We start from the raw sequence: 21,277 nt of genomic DNA, 5'->3' as shown, positions 1-21,277 counted from the left end.
TCTGCCTGCCTTTTGTCTCCTCATTGCCAGCCAGCAGTAATCCTGGTCGGAATGGAACCGCATACCTCTGTCTAATTACTATGGAAGGTGATAAACCAACGCTCACTTATTGAAGTTACTTCTCTCCCTCCTCCGCCCCCCGCAGAAAACCATTCCTCAGAGTGAATAGAAACCAAGCCCTCGTCAGCACTGCTATTGAACATGACTCATGGAGAAGAGCTTGGCTCTGATGTGCACCAGGATTCTGTTGTTCTAACTTACCTAGAAGGATTACTAATGCATCAGGCAGCAGAGGGGTCAGGCACTGCCGTCGACAAAGCGTCTGCCGGGCGTAATGAAGACGATCAGAACTTTAACATTTCTGGTAGCGCGTTTCCCACCTGTCAGCGTGATGGTCCAGTTCTCAGCACGCACACGTATCAGGGATCTGGCATGCTGCACCTCAAAAAAGCCAGACTCTTGCAGTCTTCTGAGGACTGGAACGCAGCAAAGCGGAAGAGGCTGTCTGATTCCATCGTAAATTTAAACGTAAAGAAGGAGGCTCTGCTGGCTGGCATGGCTGACAGTGCGCCTAAAGGCAAGCAGGACAGCAAGGTACTGGCCTCTCTGCTTCAGTCGTTCAGCTCCAGGCTGCAGACTGTTGCCCTGTCACAACAAATTAGGCAGAGCCTCAAGGAGCAAGGATACGCCCTGAGTCATAATTCTTTAAAAGTGGAGAAAGATTTAAGGTGCTATGGGGTTGCATCGAGTCACTTAAAAACTCTGTTGAAGAAAAGCAAAGCTAAAGATCAAAAGCCCGATACCAGTGTCCCTGATGTCACGAAAACCCTCATCAGAGATCGGTTCATAGAGTCACCTCATCACGTGGGGCAGAGCGGAACAAAGGTCATGAGCGAACCCTTGTCTTGTGCTGCAAGATTACAGGCTGTCGCAAGCATGGTGGAGAAAAGGGCTAGTCCTGCCACTTCACCCAAACCCAGTGTTGCCTGTAGCCAACTAGCACTTCTTCTCTCCAGCGAAGCCCATTTACAGCAGTATTCTCGAGAACATGCTTTAAAAACACAAAATGCAAACCAGGCAGCAAGCGAAAGACTTGCTGCCATGGCCAGATTACAAGAAAATGGCCAGAAGGACATGGGCAGTTTCCAGCTCTCCAAAGGCATGTCAGGCCATCTTAATGGTCAGGCAAGAACATCAACAAACAAAGTAATGGCTAGCAAAAGTACAGCGTTTCAGAATCCAATGGGTATTGTCCCTTCTTCCCCCAAAAATGCAGGCTATAAGAACTCCCTGGAAAGAAACAATATAAAACAGGCTGCTAATAACAGTTTGCTTTTACATCTTCTTAAAAGCCAGACCATACCCAAGCCGATGAACGGACACAGTCACAGTGAGAGAGGAAGCATTTTTGAGGAGGGCAGCACCCCTACAACTATTGATGACTACTCAGATCACAATCCCAGCTTTACGGATGAGAGCAGTGGTGATGAAAGTTCTTACTCCAACTGTGTCCCCATAGACTTGTCTTGCAAACACCGGATAGAAAAACCCGAACCCGACCAGCCTGTTTCTCTGGATAACTTAACTCAGTCCTTGCTCAACACATGGGATCCAAAAGTCCCCGAAGCTGACGTCAAAGAAGATCAAGATACCTCAAAGAATTCTAAGCTAAATCCACACCAGAAGGTCACCCTTCTTCAGTTGCTGCTTGGCCACAAGAATGAAGAAAACGTGGAAAGAAACAGCAGCCCTCAGGAAGCACACAGCGATGAGGCAAAGTTCAGCACACAGAATTACACGCGCACATCTGTAATAGAAAGCCCCAGCACCCACAGGACCACTCCCGTGAGCACTCCACCGTTACTTGCATCCACCAAAGCCGACTCTCCCATCAACCTTTCCCAACACTCTGTGGTCATCAAATGGAATTCCCCACCATATACCTGCGGCCCCCAGCCTGAAAAGCCAGCGAATACCGCCTCGAACCACCTGATGGACCTTACAAAAAGCAAAGAATCGCAGGGGGAGAGAGCCATCCAACAGGAAGGTGCACAAAACTCGGCCACTTTCAGTGCCAGTAAGCTGTTACAAAATTTAGCGCAATGTGGAATGCAGTCCTCCATGTCAGGGGAAGAGCAGAGACCCAGTAAACAGCTGCTGGGTGTAAACACAGATAAACCTCCAGGTATGATTGACAGACTGAACAGCCCTCTGCTAGCCAATAAAACCAGTGCAGCTGAAGAGAAGAAAGCATTCGGCAGCCACACAATAGGTCCTGAACCAGGACTCTCTGGGTCTGAAATAGAAAATCTGCTTGAAAGGCGCACCGTCCTCCAGTTACTGCTGGGAAATCCCAACAAAGGGAAGGCCGAAAAGAAAGAGAAGATGCCCTTAAGAGATGAGAGCACTCAGGAACATACAGATAGAGCTTTAAGTGAACAAATACTGATGGTGAAAATAAAATCTGAGCCTTGCGATGACTTACATCCGCATGCCACGGGCATGCACTTGAGCCACGAGGCTCCGGGCGCGCCCTTCTTAGGGATGGCCCCTCCCGTGCAGAGAAGCGCTCCTGCCTTACCAGCATCCGAGGACTTGAAACCAGAGCCCGGCTCACCTCAGGATTTTTCTTTCTCAAAGAACGGTCTGCTGAGTCGATTGCTGAGACAAAATCAAGACAGTCACCTGGCTGATGAGCTGGACAGCAGTCACAGAAACAGTGAACTGACACTTGTAGAATCGAGAAACCTTTGCATGGTCCCTAAGAAAAGGAAGCTTTACACCGAGCCGTTAGAAAACCCCTTTAAAAAGATGAAAAATAGCATAGTCGATGCTGCAAACAGTCACAGTGCTCCGGAGGTGCTGTATGGGTCCTTGCTTAACCAGCAAGAGCTGAAACTTAGCAGAAGTGATCTTGAGTTTAAGCATCCTGCCGGTCATGGTTCGGCCAGCGAAAGTGAACCCAGGAACTGGACCAGAGAGAGCAAAAGCTTCAACGTCCTGAAACAGCTGCTCCTCTCAGAAAACTGCGTGAGAGATTTGTCTCAGCACAGGAGTAACTCTGTGGCTGACAGTAAGAAGAAAGGCCACAGAAACAGTGCGACCAACAGCAAGCCTGAATTCAGCATCGCTTCTCTAAATGGACTGATGTACGGTGGCGCTCAGCCCGGCGGTGGCATGGACAGCAGGACATTTCCATACCCAGGTGTCGGCAAGGCCCCCCTGAGCCCTCCTTTCCCGGAGCACTTGGGCTGCACAGGGTCTAGGCCCGAAGCTGGGCTTGTGAATGGGTGTTCCGTGCCCAGTGAGAAGGGGCCCATTAAGTGGGTTATCACAGATGTGGACAAGAGTGAGTATGAGAAAGACTCCCCGAGACTGACCAAAACCAACCCGATACTCTATTACATGCTCCAGAAAGGAGGCAACTCTGTTACCAGTCGAGAAACACAGGACAGGGACATTTGGAGGGAGCCTTCATCTGCTGAAAGTATCTCACAGGTTACAATCAAAGAAGAGTTACTTCCTGCTGCAGAAACTAAAGCTTCTTTCTTTAATTTAAGGAGCACTTATAATAGCCATATGGGAAATAATGCTTCTCACCCGCACAGCGCAAACGGAGAAGTTTATGGACTTCTGGGAAACATGCTAACAATAAAAAAGGAAGCAGAATAAAATGGACCTGCCATCCACCTTTGGATCTTTTTAAAACTAACGAATATGAACTTGAGATCTGTATAAATAAGCGCATGATTTGAGAAAAGCATGGTATAATTGAAACTTTTTCGTTTTGAAAAGTATTGGTTGATGGTGATGTTTAAATATGCAGACTACTTTTTGCTTCATGTTAAATGTCATGAGGAAGCTGCCGAACTAGCCATTGGTTTGACACCTTCTGTATGCATCAGGCAACAACTGTGGGTAGCCCATGAGCGATAATTCTGTTTTTAATCACAGGTAATAGGCATAAATTAAAATATAAATCTCCATCCAGCAGATTAATGCATTGCTGCCTTTATTAGGGTACTTGATTTTGCTTTTCAGAAGCAACCTACGTAACACATTTTTTAAAGTCCACATTATTAAATAATAACTCTTTAAAGGGTAATTATTGAATTTAAAAAAACCTAGTGCTGTTTCATTTCTCATTCAGTTCCAAAACAAATTAGAAAAATATATGCTTACATTTTTCACTTTTGCTAAAAAAAAAAATTATTTTTGACTCTTGAAAGGGGTTTTGTGATTCCTCAATGTGTCTGCCCTTCCCCAATCCTTTTCAATATTCTGTATCTCTTTAAACCTTGTACTACTTGGTAAAAATTGATTACAATTGGTGGAAGTTTGATAGATCTTAAAAAAAGGCAGATTTCCATTTTTGTATTTTAACTACTTTACTAAATTAATATTCCTCCTTTTACAGAATTAGGAAAGTTAACATTTATCTTCAGGTGGTTTCCTAAATAACTGAAATAAGTTGTTTTTAACAAGCAAAATGGCTTTTCTTTGGACAGTTTTCACCATGTCTTGTAAAAGCCACGTCTCACCATCTCTGTGGTACCTGTGAGTCTGATGACCAGGGTTTCTTAAAGCTGGACTCAGACCACCTGCATTAGCATCATCCAGAGCACTTGCTTTAAAATGCAGATTCCCAGGCAGCATCTCCGATCTACCAAACAAGAATTCTCTGCTGAGTGGACCTGGGGGTCTTCCTTCTGCATCTTAATACACTCACTAGGGGTTTCTTCTGCACACTGAAATTTGGATTTTGAAAATTGAAACCACTGCTTACGACTTTTCTCAGAAAAAAGGATTGTAAACAAACTATTTGATGCCTATATTTTCCCCAATGTAGTCACACGTCAACTCAAAATTTGCAATATTGTACTTCATATTATTACTGTTATATCTTTGGAAATCGGGTTCCGAATACTTTTTATGACAAAAAAAAAAAATCGGGTGGAGGGGACAACTTTCATATCTGGCTCAACATCTCAGGAAAAATATGTGATTACTTGTGTGTTCCAATGAGTAACATCTACTTAATTAGCCTTAGGGATGGAATAACAGGGCCACTTACCAAACTCAGGTAATTCCAGGATGGTTTGGCAACTCCTCCTGAATACATCCTTAACTTCTGTGAAAACCATTGTCCTAAGAACAGTGCTGGCAAAGATGAAAACACATTTCACACCCAAGAAAGGCACTAAACTCAGATTGCTTAAACAAAAACATAAAGGGCATATATACATGGCAGAGTTGTACACAGTCACTCCATCTGATCTGTTATTTTAAAATAGTGATTAAAAGGAAACATTGATGTTTTCTTGGAAGAACTTGATATATTATTGAGCCACATGGGGTTTCTGTCTTGAAACACATCCATGTTTTTCAGTTCGTTTTTTACCATCCACAGTTCATTCACCAGATAAATTTGGTTTTAATTGTGAACCCAGGTAGCAACTGACCTACCAAAAAACTGTTATATAATCAACTATTAATTAGAAGAAAATCTATTTGAAATTGTTCTACTTGAAGTTGTTTCTAAGATTTTTATATTAAAAATGGGCGTTATTTCCTAATATGATCTAAAATCCTAAATGATTATTTTTTCTCAGAATGATTTGTAAATAGTTACTGAATATATTAAAAAATAATAGGAGTGAATATTATGCCATGTCATGAAAATTTCACTGGCCAGTGAAGATATTCAACTGCATCCCATCTTTATTCTCTGACAGTCTTACTGTCTACACTGTATAAGCTTTTAAAACAAGTCATTTTTTTCTGAAAGTTCTGGAGCCTTAGAAGTATGCTAGAAAAACTGCCATTGTTTCCCCTTGGTTAGGGGAAAATGGGCTTTTACAAGGGAGTGAAATTTAGGTCAGGAAAAAGAAGATCAAGGGCCAACATTGTATTTTTTTTTGTTGTTTCCTTCCTTTGGTTGGTTGGTTGTTTTTTGGTGGTGGTTATTGTCAGCAGTCAAAGAAATGAAGATATGTCGTATATAGATAAACCCGACCAAGAAGAAGGCTGTTCTGATATACTAGAGAGTGTCCCCAATTTGAGTTTAGTACGATCTTAAAGAAGAGTGGTGAGAAAGGGCATACATCCCTAAATGCACTTCGTTTATGCATATGTAGATACAAGGATGCACATATACACATTTTCAAGGACTATTTTAGATATCTAGACAATTTCTTCTTAACAAAGTCACTTGTGAAAGGGTACTACAGCTCTCATTGACATCAGTAAGGTAGCATTACCTGTTTGCTCTCTGCTGCATCTTACAGAAGAGTAAACTGGTGAGAGTATATATTTTATATATATATATATATATATAATATGTATATATATATATATTGACTTGTTACATGAAGATGTTAAAATTGGTTTTTAAAGGTGATGTAAATAGTGATTTCCTTAATGAAAAAATACATATTTTGTATTGTTCTAATACAACAGAAAAGCCTTTTAATCTCTTTGGTTTCTGTATATTCCATGTACAAGTGTAAATATAATCGGACAGGTTTAAAAATTGTGCATGTATGTATACAGTTGCAAGTCTGGGCAAATGTATAGAATAAGCCTTTTATTTAAGTTGTGATTACCTGCTGCATGAAAAGTGCATGGGGGACCCTGTGCATCTGTGCATTTGGTAAAATGTCTTAACAAGTCAGATCAGATGTTCATCCCAACATAACAGTATTCCATTTCTGGACACGACTTCTGTGGTTTAAGCTTTGTGGAAGAATGCTTTGAATCCAAGGGTCTTAAAACTTTTTAAATCAAGTCAACCACTTTTCAAACTAAAGAGTTCACACAACTACTTTCATGAATTTTTTAATCCCATTGGAAACATGTGCCAGGAGTTTTCCAGGGTTCTGGAATACAGGCACACTACCGTTCCTGGTATGAATTCTGGGGTTTACACAACCAATTTTGATGCAGTCTGCTCAGTAATATAATTTGTCATTTTTATTAGAAATTTAATTTCTTCATGTGATGTCATGAAATTGTACATACTGCAGTGTGAATTTTTTTGTTTTGTTTTTTAATCTTTTAGTGTTTACTTCCTGCAGTGACTTTGAATAAATGAAGGAAAAAATTCATTGTCTCTGGTTTGAAATGATTGTTATTTTTTGGGCTCTCTGTGATTTTCAGATTTTTCATAAACATAAAAAGTCTCTGGTCAAGAGAATAGCAAGTCTTCAAGAATGCTTTGCCATCCTTGGAAAAATAAAGGAAAAAAAAAAGAAGATGGCCCTGGAGTTAGTGTATCCAGAGACAGGGCAATGGAAGCACAGCCCAGAAAGACCATCAACTTACAGCCTGGCCTACCCCCCCTTGGCTCTGCTGCTGGTGTGTAACTGGATGGTCCTCATGGATTTTTAAAGTGGGAAAAACTTTGTACAGTGTTCAAAAATAAAGTTGATTTGATACAAACTTTTTGTAAGATAAGATGTTATTAGGTTTTTATCCAAGTTTCATTGGGCATTAAATTTTTTTATAAAGTAAAAGTCTTCAAACATTTTGCAAAAACGAATGTGTGTATGCACACATGTATGTATCAAATAACTATGTGCTATTAATATATGTATATAGGTAATGAGCAGTTGAGAATGATAAGCAATGTATGTGCATAGTAAGTAATAGAGATCAGTTTATTTAGAAAAAGGAAAAAAAAATCTCTATACTTGTAAATGGATGACCTTAGGGGAGGGAAGTTATTTTTACAAATACATTAATAATAATTTAAGAGAAAGACATTTTCCCAAAGGTGAATCTGTATTTTCTGATACTAAAATAGGCCTATTAAAATTTCAAATTAAAATGTGAAAATTTTGCAGCTCCTCCATAACTAGTTTATAAACTGTCTAAAATAATATCCAAGTAATGGAAATACATGAAACTGGTCTACATAATTAAAATGTTGAAAAGTTATGCCCTGCTGTCTGTACAGACACTGTCATCAGAACCAGAGATACATAACCATGTTTTGTTTTGTTTATTGATTTATTTTTTTATGCTTATTTTTTTTTTCATTTATTTTTATTAGTTGGAGGCTAATTACTTTACAATATTGTAGTGGTTTTTGTCATACATTGACATGAATCAGCCATGGATTTACATGTATTCCCCATAAAAAGGCATAATAAGCACATCATGTAATAAAAACCACCCCAGTTAGTAATTCTTCTTGACTATAAATTAGTGCCAATGACTTTTAATAATCTAATCAGATTATGATCACCCACGCTATGCCAAGTTCTGTTTCAAGCTTCTTAATGTAGAAACCACCTTTACAAAGAAATAATTTTGAAAAAGTTTTTTATTTCCTACCACTGCTATCACCAAATGACCCATTTGGTTATAGAAAATAGATTTTAAATGTTAAGCATGCCATTTTTCGTTTATTCCATCAAGCTTAAGAAGTATCTGACACTAGCACCTTTTAATGGTTGGTGGAGGAAATCTGTTGACCTCATTTAGCATTAATTCACTACTAGATTTCTCAATTTGGTTGGCATAATAATGTTTACAACATACTAAAAATTCCATCTTCATAGGTAAGTTCAAGACCCCTGCTCTGAAAAACCAGAGTTAATGTACTCTTTAGTTGGTAGCAGAATAATTGGAAATAAAATTCAAATCCCACCAACTGGTCCTGGAGAAATGCTGATGCGCTTATTTGAGTGTCTGAAAGTAAATGCATAAGCCTTTTGAGCAATAGTCAAATTTTAAAATAGTATACTATAGTTAGAAGAGGGTTTTTCAGCCATTCTAAACAGCTTTTTACGTTCTTCTTACTGACAAAGACCTAGAGAACCTTCTGTTTTCCAGTCTTTGCTTTTACTAAGCTTCATGAGGTAAGTGCTTTGAACTTTAAGAAAAATTTATGATCCTTTTGGGCTCTCCATTTTGCTCTTTTTGCTGATATGCATTCACCTCTCAGGTCACATCTGGAAAAGGAAATGGCCTAACATTGCATGGGTTGCATAGCCTGTAGTTTTTGAACACCAGTAGGGCCCTAGAGTAGACCTTCAGAGTCGGTATGTTGTCTGAGATTGTGTTTTCCCCTAGCTAACTGATAATGAAATGGTCATTTAAGCATAAAACAGTGAAATGTTGTTGGGTCGCTAAGTCACGTCCAACTCTTTGTGACCCCATGGACTGTAACCCGCCAGGCTCCTCTGTCCATGGGATTTTCCAGGCAAGAATACTGGAGTGGGTTGCCATTTTCTACTTCAGGGGATCTTCCAGACCCAGGGATCAAACCCGCATCTCTTATGTGTCCTGCATTGCATGCAGATTCTTTACCACTGTGTCATCTGAGGAAGCCTCAGAAGAATGAGATGACCTTTCTTGTAATTAGAAAACTGCAGATTTCTCCAAGGACTAGAAGGGTTGTCTCTGGCTGTCATTGGAACCAATCTTCCCACAACCTGCAAATCCTTCCAACACTCATGGCACCCAGTTGGACGTGCCCTCAAGCCTTGCTGCATCTTGTTGGGTGCCCCTTGACGTCTGACCCTGCCGGCATGTTCACAGTTTCAACTCATTCTCCCACAGTTAAACACTCTCTGCCCATCATCACCAATCATTATAGTGTTCAAACCTTCTCAATAAGAATTCAGCTTCCTGAGCACATCTGCCTACTTGGCATCAGAACTTTAAACCATGTGACATTCTTTGCCTATTACCTCCTCTCTTTGCCCTCTTCTCCCCATCCTTAGCCTTGTAAGCTTGTATTTATCTTTAAAACTTACCTTTTCAAAGAACCCTCCATGATTCCACCAGGCAATGTGTTCCTCAGACCACTACAGTCCCATAATACTTTGTGTAGACCTCTCATTTCTATCATTAGAGTGGTTAACAACATACCTGTATTGCTTCTAAAGGCAAGAAGTGTGAAGTGTGTCCAAATCCTAACATACCAACTGTCACTCAGTAAATGGATGCTCAGTCAATGAGTCAATGAAAAGTGATTTCTCCTCGCACAAAAAATGTAAAGCTGCCTCCCCTGCCCTGGACTGGGGAAAAAAGTAATTTACAAAGTAGTTTGTTGTTCACTTGCTAAGGCGTGGCGTGTCTGACTCTTTGCAACCCTATAGACTGCAGCACGCCAGGCCCCTCTGTCCTCCACTATCTTCCCAAGTTTGCTCAAATTCATGTCGAGTCAGTGATGCCATCCAACCACCTCATCCTCGGCCGCCCCTTCTCCTTTTGCCTTCAGTCTTTCCCAACATCATGGTCTTTTCCAATGAGTTGGCTCTTTGCATTAGGTGGCCAAAGTTTTGGCCAAAGAGCTTCATGTGTTTCCCTGAAGCAATGCCCATTCTTCCAGGCCACCTCTAGCCCTAAGACCCATGATCTTCATAAGCCAAGCCAAGCATTCTTTCTTCAGTCTAATCTGGATTCTATCAGCTGAGAAATTCCTGACGAGAAGAGCTGGTTTTTGAGAATGGGAAGGGAACTTTGGCATTTTTGCCAATGTAGGTCTAATTATCTCTTGTAACATATCTTCTTACAAACATCAGTAAGCTTCTTAGAATTTTTACTTTTAGGAGAAGCTGCCAAACCTTCCAAACATCACACTGACAAAGACCTGAGGCAAGAATCCATGGCCTTTCCTGCCAGTCATGAATATGTTCACGTTGCAGAGGACTAAACTCTCAAGTGGAGAAGGAAGTGGCAACCCACTCCAGTATTCTTGCCTGGAGAATCCCATGGGCAGAGGAGCCTGGTGGGCTACAGTCCATGAGATCTCAAAGAGCTGGACATGACTGAGCAACTTACACACACAGACAAATTCTCCTGAACCTCCAGAATCAAAACTAGGCAGAACATGCTCTCTTGATGAGTATAGTACAACTAACTCCTTGATAAGATCCTCATCAGGGTGGGATCTGATTTAGCAATAGGCTAGTTCATATCCTCAAGGAAATCTGGGTCCCTATGGGTGTAGAAATGCAAGCTGCTGGGGCCATGTGTGAACTAGTCCACTGGCACACATGTTCACATTCATCGGAGGACTAACAGTGGCAATGTACCTAGAAGACCACATTACCAGGTTCTAAGAGTATCAGAAAAGTAATACAAATATTCAGTGATTCAGCAGGTGCTTAGTGAAGGTATGCTGTGTCGCTGTGACAGCAGGTCCTCCCTTTCATATATATGGAAGGGGGCTGAGAGATAATTTCCCTATTATTCTGATAACAAAATGAATCTAATAAACTTTAACTTGTGTTTTATTTGTCCAGAAAAATCACTTTTCGTGTTACCAACCCCCAAGTGAAAGAATAAAGTCTTAGATGAAATTACTCTTACTATATGTGCAAATGTCAGTGGAAAAACCAAATATAGAGCATATTTAGGATGAAGAGATTAGCTTTCATGGAGATGAAATAGTTCCCTTTCCCTAGCCAAGTAGGACTGATGACTCATGATTTCTGTTTGATAAAAGGCCATGGGGAAAAAACAAAGGGGACACTTTTAAGTGAATGTTTTTGTAATTAGAGAAATTGTGGGGAAAGCTAGATGTATTTAGAGGGGGGATAGCAGTTTGAAGCACAGTGTCCCTAGTTTTGCTAAGAAAGAGGGACCCTCCCTAAGCTGTTCTCTATTATGAGCTTCTGTCTATCTTAAGCAAATCAAGAAAGCTTCTAATGTGAACTGTATTAATAGAATATAATCATACTTTTACATTCTCACCAAAGATGAGTTTCTTGTGAGTCTGGATATTTAAAATCAGGTGTGTTTTTTGTTTTTGTTTGTCTCTTCATCCTTGGGTAAGGTTGTAGACTTATGGGACTGAGATATCAGCAGGAAATATAGAGTGATAAGAGGCTTATAAACATTTCCCCTAAAACCAAACCAAACAGCCAACCTAACACCATCAAAACATGCTTATTTACCCAACTGGCCTTAATGAGCAAAACAGTGAGGGTGAGGTGATCATGCTAAAGTTGTATTCTAGGACTTGCTTTTGTTCCAAATTATAACTAATAGTAATGCGATCTTTCATGAATGGCTTTATTCACTTAAGCTTAATGTTTTCAAGGTTTATGCATGGTGTAGCATGTATCAGTACTTTCCTCTCTATTATTGCTGAATAATTTCCCACTGTATGTATATGCCAGAGTTTGTCTGTTGATGGATGTTTGGGTTGTTTTCATTTTTAGCTGTTACGAATAATTGTGCTGTGAACTTTGTTATCGTACTCATTCATCAAAAACAGGGTAGACAACCAATGAATATTTCGTTTGGCTATTGCCACACATGCAGTATGAGGGTATGAAGTCAACTGAATGTAAATGCTGGGATTCATTTCTGGACTTTCAGTTCTCTTCCATTGATTTATATGATTATCCTATGCCAACTGGACTTCCCTTGTGGTTCAGACAGTAAAGAATCTACAGTACCACACAATCTTGATCACTGTAGCTTTGTAGACATTTTTGAAATCGGGGAAAGTGAGTCTTCTAAATTTGTTTTTCTTTTTCAAGATCGTTTTGGATATTGTTGGTTTCTTAAATTTAGGATAAGGCTATCAATTTCTGCAAAAATGATAGAATTTTGATAGGGATTGCATTGAATTTGTATAGATCAATTAGAGAGTATTGTCATTTTAATAAAATTAAATCTTCCAATATGTGAGCACAGAGTGTCTTTCCACATATTTAGATCTTCTTTGACGTCTTCTAACACAGTCACCCTGGGACGACGTTGGTATTAGCAGGGTCCTCTTTGGAGGACTCTGTCCCTGATCTATCTGTTAAGCCGTCTGCCTCTTCTGGTGTTATATCCAGCTATTAGGCTCTACTGTCTTCTGATTACTCTCTCTCTCTCTTTTTTTTTTACAATGCCCTGGGCATAAATATCTCCATTGTCTGACCCAATTTCATTGGGTCCTTTAGCAAGAGTATTTTTTGAGGCAGGTCATTGAGATTTGTTCTGTTCCCCAGAGGACTCTTCATAGTTGTCTCTTTTTCTGATTCTCTCTAGTAAACTAGTTGACCTGTGGTTTAGCTCATTGTTCTCATGGAACTACAACCTTTTCTCAACTGCCTAACACCAAGATCTTTGTTTTCAAGAATATTTCAGGCTTTAAGTTTCTCACACTCTGTTCTAAGTGAGGAGGGAGCTTCAGAACTCTCTGTTCTTATGGTCTGCTGCATCCCCTGGTTAAAATTTCCCTGAGCCACTGTTTCGTTGCTTAGGCAGAGAGAGTGACCTGTTTCTCTCAAGAGTAACATCCTGGTTTTTATGAGCTGAGTGCTGGGTGGGAATGATAGCTTTGGGTCTTCTCAGTTGACTACTTTCAGTGGGGAACCTCTACCCTATGAATGAGCTGGGGCTAAGGCAAACAAAGTTCCATATTCTTCCCTGCCACACTCAGATTGATTGTCTGCCCCTAGAGAAGAATCTCAGTAGAGGAAGAAATTCCTTGACCTTCAATGGCACTCACCTTGAAGGCATTGTGGACAAAAAATATCATCTGCTGCATCAGTAAATAAAGGATGTTAACAGTCACCAAGCCAGCAGCCACTGCAGCTGACTGTACACCCAGAGGGGATTCAGGATGGAGAAAAACAGGATACTGGCCCTAGATAGTCAAGGTGCATATCAGTGGAATGATTTCAAGGAGCCCAGATTCTCACATCTTCCCATATATAGAAAAGTGCTAAATTTACTCAACAGACTCAACATAGGTGTCTGTTTCTATTTAACTTGCTAATCTTTTGATGGTTTGACTTCCTGGGGTTTTTATTTGTTTTGTTTTGCAGAAATTCCTATATATCCTGGCTTCTCCCTTACCCCTTCAGAGCAGTCCCTCAGTGCCTCCTGGGCTTAAGGCCTCTTGTCTGCTGAATAAAACAGAACTTCCAGTGTTTAGTTTGTGTGTTTTGTTTTTTTTTTTTTTCAGTCAACAATAGCCTCTGTTGTATAGAACTTTGCCAAGAATAAGAAATGCTGGTGACCTGGCCCTTCCAAGGAGATAATGATACCCTTAACAGAGCAGGAGAAGTGCATCCTCATCTTCTTGACCACACCCAGCTTGAAGGGACCTCCCATCACACTAAACTGGGGGGTCACAAAGAGTCACATTGAGCCATCAACACTTTCACAAGCTGCAGGAGTGGGGAAGGAGTAGGCCATGGCCCAGATGTTGTTAGCAAGATATAATAGATTTTCTTACATAAGGTTTCTTCATTTGCTGTGTTCCTTTAGGAAGATTTTCAGAGTGTTTTTTAAAATTAATTTGACCAGTTATGTTGTGCTGCTGGAGAATGGGTTTGCAGAGCTCCTCCTGCTGCCATTCCCAAAGTAAATCCCTCCTCCTCATCTTTCTGATCAACAAATAAATGCACTCACAGCCACCTTCCTTCAGGGTAACCTACTTAGCAACTTTGTGCTGCAGCATTATTTTCTAACCAGAGGATGATACATTTCTGGCCCTGAGGACTAAACCACATGCTATTTTGAAAGACTATTTTCTTCTTGCCTATTAAACATAGTTTACCTAAATCTCTTTTTTTCTCCAAGAATTTTGTTTAATTTCTTTTCACATCCTACCCAGGATAATATTCTGATTCATAACTCTTCTTGCATTCAATGCTCCACAATCAAACCCAACAGACCAACCTCAATGCAACAACCTGCCACCACTTTTATATTCGGTTTGTAAGTACTCTGAATGGCTCTTGGGTATTTAATTCAGAAAAATTATTCTCTTTTTTCTTATGCTTCTTTTAAAATTAAATTTTTGAGCAGTTTCAGGTTTATATGAAAATTGAGCAGAAAGAGCAGAGCTCCCCCATGTATCTCCACACTGCTGCCCACTCTGCCCTTCTTATTAACGTCTTATGTTCATGTGGTACATTTGTTACAATTGATGAACCAATATCGATACATTATTTTAACTAGTCTTTTGTTTAGAGCAGGGTTCATTCTTTCTTTATACACACTATGGGTGTTGATGGATGTATAGTAACGTGTACCCACATGAAGAGAATCATAATATTGCGTTGGCAAAAAGGTTTGGTCAGGTTTTCCCATAACATCTTACAGCAGTACCTATTTTATGAAACTCCTTTAGTTATTTATGATCAACTCTTAAAACTAGGTGGTGGTGGTTTAGTCACTAAGTCATGTCTGACTCTTGTGATCTCATGGACTGTAGCCCACTAGGCAGTTCTGTCCATTTGATTCTCCAGGCAAGAATTTCTCCAGGCCAGAATACTGGAGTGGTTTGCCATTTCCTTCTCTGGGGACCTTCCCAGCCCAGGGATTGAACCTGGGTCTCCTGTACAGCAGGCAGATTTTTTACCAGCTGAGCTGCCAGGGAAGCCTCTTAGAAGTAGGTACTCACTCCTTTATTAGTCCATCCTCAGAAACTTCTCTTCTTCCTTACAGAAACTGATGTCCTAGGAAAGTCATCCTGCTTCCATTTTTCTCATCTATCTTGTGTCAGCATCACTGTGTAAAGATCAAGACACAACCAGCTTCTACCTGTGCTGTTTGGGCCTCCAGGCAACAGGATCCAAAGTCACCCCAGTACTCCTGCTTGATGTCTCCCACTGCATGAGAATTCTCCCCAGACTTGTGCATTTCCAATTCTCTCTTTCCATGAACATTTTCAGGAACTTCTCAAGAGTTTCTAATTTGCTACATCTTCCCAACACTTACCTCTAGAGCAAAAGAGATGGCATAAAGAGGGGAGAAGGAATCATCTTTCTGTCACTGTGGGAATGAGGGGCAAAAAGAAAGGAGAGATTCTGCCCTAGAGGTTGTAAGTATAATTGCAATTTCCAGCCCACTTTATTTATTTATATTTTTGTATATAATGTTCTCCTGATTTTTTTTTCATTTATTTTTATTAGTTGGAGGCTAATTACTTCACAACATTGCAGTGGGTTTTGTCATACATTGACATGAATCAGCCATGGAGTTACATGTATTCCCCATCCCGATCCCCCCTCCCACCTCCCTCTCCACCCGATTCCTCTGGGTCTTCCCAGTGCACCAGGCCCAAGCACTTGCCTCATGCATCCCACCTGGGCTGGTGATCTGTTTCACTATAGATGATATACATGCTGTTCTCTCAAAACAGCCAACTTTAAAGGAGAAGTCATGCAAACTAGGGAACAATGGAAAGGAAGACTTTGGAATCAAAAGACTGAAATCTGAAGTTCCAATCCACTACAAATCAGCATGAATTTGTCTTGGCTTCAGATTTTGGGCCTGAAAATTTGTTCAGTACCTCTTGCCCACTAGATTATTGCTTGGATCGCATGTTGTATTATGTATGAAAATACTGTATAAAGTGTTTAAGTGTATAAGTGTATAAATACTTATATAAATATATTTATAAGTATATATATACTGTATAAGTATATACAGTATAAATAAATACTGTATAAGTATATAAAGAAAGTCTCATTTCTAAAAAGGATATTGACGGTTTCATTCATAATAATTATATTTAGTCATAAAATTTAGGGGAATTCAGGAAATTACATGAAGGAGAAAACAAAAATCACCTATAATTCTACCACCAAGACATAAATACTGTTAGTTATCTCTATTAACATGAAAACCTATTACTACTTTCTACTGATCTACTAGTAATCATGTATTTGTATTTACAATTGTCAGGACTATGCTCTGTATATAGCTTATGTCCTTGTGTGGCAGATTGTATTTTCCAAAAGCGGCTACCACATATCTTCTGGTGCCAAAGCCTTGCCTCTCCATCAACACACTGAGTCTTATTTTCCCTCCATGTTTAATTGTCTGGGTCTTGCAACTGCCTTGATCAATAGAAAGTGGTGAAAGGATGTTGCATGACTTCTAGGGCTACGTCATAAAAGATGAGACAGCTTCTGCCCGGCTCTTATTTTTAGGACCTTGGCCCTTGGAAACCCAGAGGTGTTCTGACCAACGACATCAATTGCTGAATGTGTAAGTGACCTGGAGTAGGAAATGGCAACCCACTCCAGTATTCTTGCCTGGAAAACCGTAGACAGAGGAACCTGGTGGGCGATAGTCCAAGGGCCCATGAGGTTGCAAAGAGTCCAACACACCAAGTGACTGAGCAAGTACATAAATTAACCTTCAGATGATTGCAGCCTTTGAGCTGCTATAACTGATGCCAAATGGAGTAGAGAAAAGATGTCCCCAGTGAGCCCTGCCCAAATTACAGATTCACATGCAAAATACATATTGTCATGATTTACTTCACTTAAATTTCACAGGTACATTTTCCCATGTCTAGTAATTTTTACATCAACTTAATATGGCTAAATGACATTCCATTCTGTTGATATTCTATAATTTAGTAAAATCTTTCTATATTGTTGCTTTGGAGAAGGGCGTGGCAACCCACTCCAGTATTCTTGCCTGGAGAATCCCATGGAAAGAGGGGTCAACCAGGGATTGAACCCGTGCCCCCTGCAATGGACGCACAGTGCTCTAACCACTGGACTGCCAAGGAATTCCCTTCTCATTTACTTCTGAATCACACAGTGAGGGATATTTTTATTTTTTTGGAGACTGATTCTTGCTGTGACAGGTTGTTGTTTTCATCTTTGATTGCCCCTGAATGGTTTGTGCCCAAGGAGAAATTTGTTTTTAGTAAGGTGATGCATTCACCACCTATGGTAGGCTGAATGTGGCCCCCATGTGGATGTCCATATCTTAATCCCTGGAACCTCTGAACATTTCCTAGTGTGATAAAATAGTATTTGAAGGTATAATTCAGTTGAGGCTTTTGACATGGGAAGATATTGTGATTATCCAGAGGGATATGAAATGCAATCACAAGAGTTCTTACATGTGAGAAGCCAAGGGGTTATTTAACATAGACAGAAGAATGGGAGGCAGTGTGACCATGAAGGCAAAAACTGGGGTGATGTAGCCACAAGCCAAGGGATGCTAGTAGCCACCAGGAGCTGGAGGGAGCAAGGGATGGTAGCCTCTGGAGGGACAGTAGCTCTGCTAACACCACAGTCCTGGCCCAATGAAACTGTCTTTGGACTTCTGGTCTCCAGCACAGCGAGAGAGTAAATAACTATTGCTTTAAGTCACCGAATAGATACTCCATTTGCCTGCTGCATAGCAAATAAATGAAACATCATACAAAGGAGTTCATTTTAATGCTCTGAGTGCTCTTCCTCCAATATCTTCCTAGGGTAGGTGCAGTAAACAGGCACAAAATACATTAGAGATCTTTGGAGTTTTTGTTTTATTTACCTGTGTGTGGGAAAATTTAAGTATTAAGCATTCCCTGTCCTGTGGAGAGTAAGAAAGCAAAGATTCTCACACTTGAGTTATTTATATCTTAAGCTAGACACACACATACACACAAACAGATTCCTGTACTTTCTCAAAGTCTACTTTAAGGTACACACTTTGAAATACGCCAGAATTCAGAGCACATAAACATGAAAGTGTAGTTTGAATCCTCTCCCTTTGGAGATATAATTGCGGTGCTGGAACAGAAAATAACAAGGAGCCACAGATAATAGGGCCCCAAAGATCTCAAAGAAATAGGTTAATCTTATGTGGATCCTAGCATGTCATAAAACATCAGTGTACACTAGCTTCTCTTTCCCTTCCTTGGTTAAAAATGTCCCTTTATTGTCAAGGTCTAAAAAAAGGCAAGACATAACGAATGAATCTGCAGTGATGTTTGAAAAATAGGCCTTGACACATTTGGAACATACCCACTGTTAAAAATCTGCTGGCTGGGAGAAGCTGATTAGAACCCCCGATGACCCGTGGGGAGTCCCGTCCAGGTGCCTCTTACCTGCTGCTTATCAGCCCTGCCTGGGGCATCACGGAGCTGAGCATCCATCCAGTTGCCTCTCATCTCCATGTAAATACCAGACCAGAAGGCACCGCTGCTGTTGACACAAACATGAAGAGAAGGTCAGGCTGGCTAGAAAATATGACTCGGCCTCTTTTTCTCTTCCTAAGCATTGGACTTTAGTTGGGCATCCCCAGTGATGAATGCTTCATCCTTTTCTTCAAATGCCTCGATTTTGGTGATTTTTCGATTTTGGTGATTTTTGTGTATCTCTTCATCTGGAATCAGGGATGATCCCCTCTACATACTCTCCCCTGAACCTCAGAACCAAGAGACACTTAAAATGACCACCTCTGTTCATACACAGATTTAAAATGGAAAGGACAAGTATCTTTTGATACTGATTTCTAACATAATTCCAGAGTGATAAGAGAATCTACACAATGATTTCAATATCTTTAGATCATGAAAGTTTTGCACCTTCTTTTATGCCCCTGGATTTGTTTCAGTGTCTCCTGGTTTATAGTTTATAGGAACTTGATTAGAATTTGTACCCTGCTGCGGGGTGGAAATTGTATAAATCTTAATCATGCTGAATTGGTTCTCAGTGCTTTTCAAATCTACTATATCCTTGTACTTTTCTGTCCATTCTATTAATTTTTGAGAGCTTGATAGTGAAACTTCAACTTAAAAATCATAATTTATCTGCTTAAAAATAATTATAATATATAGTGGAACTATAAATATAAAAAATAAATAAAATTGAAAGGACAATTCTAACGTTCACCATTGACCAAAGATTCTGCATTCCATTCCCACATGGTGGACTTTAAATATATTTACCATTCACATTTTCTTCCTGAGGGTAAGGGAAAAAAACTTGCCAGATTTCATTTAGCATGTCACATTTTTTATACTACAATGTATTCTGAAATAAATCATTAATGTATTTATAAATAATAAAGCACAGGAAAAGTTTTCTAGGAATGAAATAATTCAAAGTGGAGCAATGGACGCTGTAAGCCATAGACAAAGCAGCCATGATCCATGAAGTAGAGAGAGAAATTCTCATGAGGGGAAAAGTGATTCATACATATATTCATTCATTTAACAAAATAGTTGTTAGTTCTCATACTATGACAGCATTGTGTAATATCCTAGAAATTCAGAAAGACAGATTTATATCTGCTCTTAAGGAATTTGAAGTCAAATTATTAAAGACTGGTAGGAGAGATAGACTTGGTGCTGTGATAAGGTCCAGCAGGAAAGTATCTAATCCAAGCTTGAGGGGCAGCCAGGTTTTACAGAGGAAATCGTATCTTCTTTGGAATTTAGAGGCTGGAACTAGCAAAAGCAGTACTTTGGAGGTAGAAGAGAACTTAAAGCATTAAAATACCTGAAATTGAATCACAGTGGCTGAGACATGGGGCTCTGAAGGTAAAAAGAGGCCTCTTTATATGCATCTTGTAGGACACAAAATGTATTAAATGATGTTCAGCTGTTTAGTGATGTGGTCTGATTTACACTTTAGGGAAAGGTCTCTGTCTACAATGCATGAGACAGCTGTTTGGAGCAATTGTGGCAAGAGGTCTTGGTAGCATAGGGAATGGTAATGATGGTGAGGAAAGAGACAAGTGGATGATACAAGAGATATTTATGAGATAGATTTGTTGGCCTTGCAATTGAGTAGGCATGGGTGAAAAAGGAGAAGGGTAAATTAAGGTTTTCTATACTTTACCAAATGATTGGTGAAGTTAACAAAACTGTTTCAGACAAGTTAATTGGAGATGGTAAAGAATCTGCCTGCAGTGCAGGAGATCTGGATTAAATCCCTGGGTTGGGAAGAGTCAGGAAGATCCCCTGGAGAGGGAAATGGCTACCCACTCCAGTATTCTGGCCTGGAGAATTCTAGGGACAGAGAAGCCTGGCAGGCTACAGTCCATGAGGTGGCAAAGAGCTGGACAGGACTGAGTGACCTTCACTTCGCCTCAAGGTATGTTCAAAGGAAGATATTCAGTCCAGAGTTGGATAAACTAGCTATTTCAGGAGAGACATTTTATAGATTCAGAGGTTGGTTAGCATGCAGTTGATAGCTAAAGCCTTTGAAGTCAAAAAGATTGCCCAGGGAAGCTTGTATGTTTATGAAGAGATGACCTCCTGGAGCAAAACTCTGAGAACTATGTTATTTTAAGAAATGAGGAGAAGAAAATCCTGCAAAGGAGACTGGACACTGGGAGGAAAAACTGGGAGATTGTGTATTGTGGAAACGAAAAGAAAAGACTATTTACAGAAATACAGTGTGGTCATAAGTGTTGAATATTGCCTTGTTCAGTATTGAGTGCATTTAATACCCAGGGTTGAGTCTTTCTTCTATATGGTGAAATTATTTTCAGTCATCATCATGTAAGAATCAATAACTATCTTCATTTTCTTGATCTGTAATTTTAAAAAGAGTACCATTTTAAAAAA

At 40.0% G+C, this 21,277-nt stretch overlaps 1 protein-coding gene across 1 annotated transcript; it reads left to right on the top strand.

Annotated features, from left to right (window-relative positions):
* Positions 1 to 201: 201 nt before the first annotated feature.
* NRIP1 (nuclear receptor interacting protein 1) lies at positions 202 to 7,475 on the top strand. The gene has a single exon (XM_065913520.1). It carries the CDS (start codon positions 202 to 204, stop codon positions 3,670 to 3,672), a length of 3,471 nt encoding a protein of 1,156 aa, XP_065769592.1. The 3' UTR covers positions 3,673 to 7,475.
* Positions 7,476 to 21,277: the final 13,802 nt, after the last annotated feature.

This window comes from Muntiacus reevesi, chromosome 21 (assembly GCF_963930625.1).
Source record: "Muntiacus reevesi chromosome 21, mMunRee1.1, whole genome shotgun sequence".
NCBI lineage: Eukaryota > Metazoa > Chordata > Mammalia > Artiodactyla > Cervidae > Muntiacus > Muntiacus reevesi.
Note: the sequence above shows the minus strand (reverse complement) of the source record. Positions and strands in the feature narration are given on the sequence as shown.